The sequence below is a fragment of the Nicotiana attenuata genome, unplaced genomic scaffold, assembly GCF_001879085.1.
Source record: "Nicotiana attenuata strain UT unplaced genomic scaffold, NIATTr2, whole genome shotgun sequence".
Taxonomy (NCBI): domain Eukaryota; kingdom Viridiplantae; phylum Streptophyta; class Magnoliopsida; order Solanales; family Solanaceae; genus Nicotiana; species Nicotiana attenuata.
Window position 1 is genome coordinate 219,835 of NW_017670418.1, and position 6,359 is coordinate 226,193.

General features: G+C 36.0%; 1 protein-coding gene across 1 annotated transcript in view; it reads left to right on the forward strand.

The window, feature by feature from the left end:
- Positions 1-1,400: 1,400 nt before the first annotated feature.
- LOC109239151 overlaps positions 1,401-6,359 on the forward strand; it is an 11,331-nt gene continuing 6,372 nt past the window's right edge. Inside the window, exons 1-10 of the mRNA XM_019405673.1 lie at positions 1,401-1,727; positions 2,538-2,639; positions 2,956-3,036; positions 3,197-3,306; positions 3,446-3,581; positions 4,047-4,145; positions 4,872-4,977; positions 5,069-5,499; positions 5,610-5,789; positions 5,877-6,074. Coding sequence (XP_019261218.1) covers positions 1,458-1,727; positions 2,538-2,639; positions 2,956-3,036; positions 3,197-3,306; positions 3,446-3,581; positions 4,047-4,145; positions 4,872-4,977; positions 5,069-5,499; positions 5,610-5,789; positions 5,877-6,074 — 1,713 coding nt within the window. The 5' untranslated portion in view covers positions 1,401-1,457. The remainder of the gene's footprint in view (positions 1,728-2,537; positions 2,640-2,955; positions 3,037-3,196; positions 3,307-3,445; positions 3,582-4,046; positions 4,146-4,871; positions 4,978-5,068; positions 5,500-5,609; positions 5,790-5,876; positions 6,075-6,359) is intronic.

Here is a 6,359-nt window from a genome sequence, read left to right on the forward strand (position 1 = left end):
ATTAAAATGCAAATGCTTAAGGATGTGAATTGATGCTCTCATCAGGGGGAGTTAATGCGCGTTGCACTCTTTTTCCCTTACAAGGTTTTGTCCCACTGGGTTTTCCTTGCAATGTTTTTAACGAGGCAACCAAAAGGCCTATTGTTAGATATGTGTACTCTTTTTCATTAAATTTTTTTCCCACTGGGTTTTATTTTAGTTAAGTTTTAACGAGGCACATTATCTGTTGAATAGACATTCAAGGGGGAGTGTTATGAATAGAATTGTATTTATGGTGAATGTCTATATTTAGAGAGATTCTAGGTTTCATTGCTTGATGGCTAAGTTACCCTCTCCCTATAAATAGAGGGTTCTATTCCATTGTAATTGATCCAATATCAATAAGAATTCTCTCTCTACTTTTCTTTCCAATACTCTTCTTCTTTATTTATTGTTTTATAACAATAATTAAATATTAATAAAACTATTATTAACATAACATCTAAAAGAACACTTTTACAGGAAGAGATGAGCCTTCATGGCCATTTATAATGTTCAAATTAAGAAAGTATCCTTTTTAAATCTCTTATGTGTAAAAGATAAAAAATTTATGTGTAAAAACAAATATGTTAAAAAAAAATCAAGGTCATAAAACTAGAAATAAATTTGTAATAGGAAACTAATATAATCAGATAAACAGAATAAAGTGAGCTTATTGGATAATACTGGGCTTTGTCGCCGCCTATGTTGAGAAACAGGTAAAATTTTCATGTAGGGCCAGTTTTGCGCTACCGATTGAATCTGTACTCACTTTTAAAAAAAAAAAGTTTAACTGATACCTAATTTTTTAGTAATTTCAGATACATAATTGCAAAATGGGTTTATTAAATTTATTGTTGTTTTAACAATTTGATGATTGAAATTTGTTCTTTATGATATTTGAAAATTATGTTTCAAATTTGAGCTCATTGAAATAGATTTGTGTGTTGAAATATGTGTTGGATTGTTGAAATTCGAAGAATTAGTTTATGTTTCAGATTTTGAATCTAAAGTTGTATTGAAAAATTGAACTACTTAAGATTTTAGATTTTGAATATGAAGTTTTACTGAAAATTTGAACTACTTAAGATTCGAATTTTTGAAATTACAATTGAAAGATAGAAGAACTTGAATCTAAAGTTGTACTGCAATTCAAAGATAAAAAAACTTCGGATTTGATTTTTGAAGTTACACGGAAGAAATTGAATGTTTCTGATCCGAACGAGTACACTTTACAAAGTTTTATGCAATACGGGTATAAATTCCATACTGACCCAAAAATGGGTATATATGGAAATGCCCCGAGAAACGGACGGGCTTCACTAATTTATTGGTTTTCCAACGTCAGGCCCATCTGCCCAAAGCTATATCATCAAACCTATAAATTACCTTTCCATTTGATCTTACCACTTCTCTAGAACAGTAAACTCCATTCAGCCATGGATTCTCTACCGGTGAATTGGGAGGCGCTCGACTCTCTAATTATCGATTTCGTTAAATCCGAAAACCTAATCGAAGACTCCCTTTCTCCTCCTACTTGTCCTTCGTCATCGTCATCTTCGTCTTCGTCTTATCAGTCACGATTACTTATTCGGCAGATCAGACGGTCAGTGGAGTGTGGTGACATTGATACCGCTATCGATCTCTTGCGTGCTCACGCGCCTTCTCTTCTCGATGATCATCGTCTTCTCTTCTGCTTACAGAAGCAGGTAACAATTTATTTAGTCTCTGTTTGTTTCCCAGGCTTAAATTTTGAAGTACAGTGAATTAAGTCTCTCTGCTTTTTACTTACTAGTGCTATAATTTCTCGTCCTCCATCAATTCGGTTTAGTTAGCGAGGATTCAAAATCAATTGATACAATTTCTGAAGTAGCACTCAATAAATATGGCTGGCAAAGAGATGTTTTAATTGTTAAAGCAATATGGTAGATGGTTATAGTAGTGAATATTCAAGATATAAACTTTAGCATGATAAAATTAGTCATGATTCTGGATTAGAAACTTAAAACTGAAATTTTGCATCTGAGTCAAAGATCAAAATGGTTGTTAAACTTGATGAAAATATTTCAGCTTCATATTTCCTTTAATTTGGATTTCCGACTCTTGTTGGTATAATTGTTTATATTCATTTGTCATATTTCTTATAACACACACACATATAATCCTTTACCGGTGCCTTTCTTCACTAAAGTTCCTGCTTTAATTACGCTTTACACCAATAGTCACTTGGTGTTCTCCTATTATTTTCTTTTTCACCTTATTACAGCAGCTATCGAGTTCACAGAAAGGTTGATCACTGGATGATAAATGTTGGATGTTATAAATCTGAAAAGACTTTCTGAAGAAATCTTAGCTTTTCAGTTGTTTTATGAGGATTTTCAGTGATACGCGTTACTTCTCTGTCCATGCAAACTCGTTTGTAAATTAAGTCAAAGTTGTCTCCCCATGCTTTGTCTCTCCACGCTATTTAGACCAATACTTGATGATCCGTCAAAGTCGTCTTCATATTTTTTCTGCAGAGGTTTATTGAACTTTTGAGGAAACGAACTGCAGAGGACCGAGAATCTGCCATTAATTGCCTCCGAGAGTCACTGGCACCTTGTGCGTTGGATGCATATCCAGTAGGTCCCCTGCATATTCTTTTTAATTCCGCTATCAACATTGACACTCGTGAATACCTCTTGGATCCGTCAACATCACTATTTTCTTTCTTATAATGAAAACATTGTTTATGTTAGTCAATTAGATAATAAGTTATGTTATTGCAACACGTAGAGAAATATTTGATTTGACAAGCTCATTTCTGGTGTTTCTTTCAGTAGATAAAAGTTATGCTAGATGATAGTGGCTCGCGTGCTATCCTCAGGTTCATCATTTGAAATGGTTCTCTGTGTTTACACTATAGTTTTAATGGATGTTCAACTTTTTTATCTTAAGGAAGCATATGAGGAATTTAAGCATATTCTTCTTGCCTTGGTTTATGATGAAGATGATAAGAATTCTCCGGTGGCGAATGAGGTAAGAGTTATTTCTTTGGCCTGAGATTAGACTTCCATATATGTTCATCTGGCAGCAATTAGATGTCCTACTGATTTATTGAGATTTATTGTGGGTTTTAAGAAGCTGAATGTCTCCTTTTAGTAAAAATCACTGATGATTTTGCGCTTCACTATCCCAGTGGTCCCCAAAGAGGAGAATTGACATTGCTGGACTGCTTTCATCTGTTTTAAGGGCTCATTTATGTGCATATGATCCTCTTTTTGCAATGTCGTTGAGGTACTTGATAAGGTTCGTACAATTTTGAGATTATCTAGGATGTGCTTAGATGCACATTCCAAATCCAAGGAAATGGTGACATTTTATAATTTTTTCATCAGAGATCCAAGTCCTCTTTCTATTCTTATTTAACTTCACAATCATTTTGCAGCATACACAAGTTATTTTGCTTTCGCCAGGGAGTCCCATCACCTATATCTGATCTTACGCAGAGATTACTTCTTGAGGATCGTGACCCTCCTGCAACACCACTTGAGAGTTTCTATGAAGCACCTCCATTTGATGAGGTTATCAATCTTAGCTACTCTGTTACTATTCTGATAATTGTTTTGGTTATTGAACTTGAAGAGGAATGTGGTTTGTAATTGGTATAATTTATGTAGTAATTCTTTTGATTATTTTGTTTTATTTATTTTTCAAAGATCTTAGAGAATGTAGAAAATCCCTAGTGCCCCTAGGTTGTCTTAAAAGACAAATTAGTGGGTATTAGAGTAAAACGTGTCCAATTGGAGTGGCGTGGATATTAAAAGATCCATTTTGCGAATGGCAACTAGTTTCGGGTTGAGGCGTAATAATAGCTGTAATTTTTTATTACTTTGAAGTGGAATTTGGTACTTAATATAATTTGCATCATATGTAAAATTTTAAACTTCCATGTCATCCTCTTTTTTTTTTTCCTTTCGGGAGACTGGTCTGTAGAAATTCTTCTAATGTTTTAGGCATTATGTCACATCAATACTTTATGAAATTAGGTGGACATACAAGCTCTTGCTCATGCAGTAGAGATTACAAGGCAAGGGGCTATTGATAGCTTGAGATTTGCCAAGGGTGACTTATATCAAGCATTTCAGGTTGGTATGCTGAATTATTTGCTATTTAATATCTAGATTACTACAAAGAACTTTAAACTGTGTTAGTTTTTAATATAAGTCCAGTGACGCCCTCGTACAGCACCACCTTTGGCATTCATTTATTCCAAATCTTGTAATGAGTGGTGAAGCTGAGGACATAGTTGATTATGGCCCTAATCTTTAAGGGTTTTTTTCGTTTCTCGAAATGAAGCTGTTATTGGAATTATCTGCTCACCATGTCAGACATATATATCTGGAGGTCTGTGTGATCATCTTATCATCTACGTGTGGATGTCATTGCTCTAAAATTGGGATTTGTGCACCATTATCATAATGGAATTCACTTATTCTTTACTGCTTCTTCAGCTTCCAATGGCCTGATGATCTCTCACACATTGTTGCCTAAAGCTACAACCCATACATATGGGCCTTATGATTCATTTTGCTTCGGCGATAATTCATTTGCTTTCCACTAAATGGAAAGTCACTATGTAATTCTTTCCTTGTAGCTTCCCGTCGCTTTTCTCAGTAAAAAAAGAAACTGGGGATAGGACTGGGAACGATTTCATCACCCTTTTTCTTTCTTGTTGAGTTGTTTTTCTATTTTTGGTAGTGTTCCAGATATTCTGTGATCTGCTGATGAGGTAGACCGAGCTTGTTAATCTTACATCTTTGAGGTCAAATAATGCTTATTGGTGAGATTGTGCCTGTACTTTTCTGTTGCAGAATGAGTTATGCCGGATAAGATTGGATGACCCTATGTTTGATGAGCTTGTTCATGAGTATTGTGTCTATAGGGGTTTCATCGAGTTCAGTGTGGTAGATTCTCCTGGTAAGTTTCTGGTCAACTTTACTTTCCATTCTTACATCAGTTTGCTAATATGTACCTCAGAACTGGCTTTTGTAACGTTTTCCATTACCAGGGATGCAACTTGATTCTGGAAATATCAGCAATGATCAATCAGAGTGTGAACATTTATCAAATAACTGTTCAACAGAAGTTGGGTATGGAAACACTAAACTTTCTGGCAGTGGTACCTCTGCTACTCAAGTTATCATGGAGGGATCACCTGAAAGTAATACCAACTTGGTTGGAATTGAAAGTACTGATACTGAAGAGCGTTATCCTAGCGAGACAAGCCATGGGGATTGCAGTACCAGTTGGAATCCTCAGTTTGAAAAAGTTCTGCAGAAAAATAAATGTCTTAGAGTTGGCGAGACAAACAAACGGAAAAGATGGAGGGGGAGACATGAAAAAGAAGAATTTTTGTCAGGACCCACCAATGAAAGGAGCAGAGAAGAACTTAACGCCAGCAGCTCAGTTGCCGGCACGATTGTGTTGAAAGATCAGCAGGCATGTATTTTGGTTGTAATGGTTCAACGTAAAACTTAACATCCAAATAATTTAAAAAAAGGCTGGAGAACAGTGTTCAAAGTAAACATTGTTAACACCTTTCGTTACAGGTTTCTCCAAAATCATGCTTCCCGAATATGATGAAGAATGAAGAGGAAAAGTATGAGCTTGTGCTGGGCTTGCAGGAATTAGCCAGCAGTGGAATGGCAGTGGAGGTAGTTGAGGAGATTAATGAGATGGACCCGAACTTTTTCATGCAGAATCCTGCCCTACTTTTTCAGCTTAAGCAGGTATGGAAGTTAAACTTTTGCTTGGGACACTAAATGTCACACACAGTGTTGTATTGATTAGAGCATTCTAATAATCCCTCTGGTCAGGTTGAATTTTTGAAGTTGGTTGGCTCCGGGAATCATACTCGGGCACTGAGGGTAGCCTGTTCTTTTCTGGGTCCTTTGGCTTCTAGTCATCCTGATCTGTTGAAGCCTTTAAAGGAGACTTTGCTAGCTTTGCTCAAACCTAATGAAGAGGCATTCAATGAACGCTTGCCCTTATGTGCTCTTGCCAATTCACTCCAGGTATGACATTCTGCACTCTTTATGGTAAAAACAGGTTCCAAATGAACCCTTTGCGTGCTCATCTTTTTTCCATCCTTACATCTCTTTATTTTCTCTGTGTATCTGTGTATGTAATACTGGGGTGCTGCTTCTTGATGCGAGAATGTGCCGTGCCTACAACTATCTTGTCCCTAGTTCAATGACCTTGTTTTTCTGCATTAAGGCTAAGAAAAGGTGGTTTAAGTAACATCTTGAATGTTAGAGATGTACAACGTCCCATATCAGGAGTGGAAAAAGGGGGGGTGG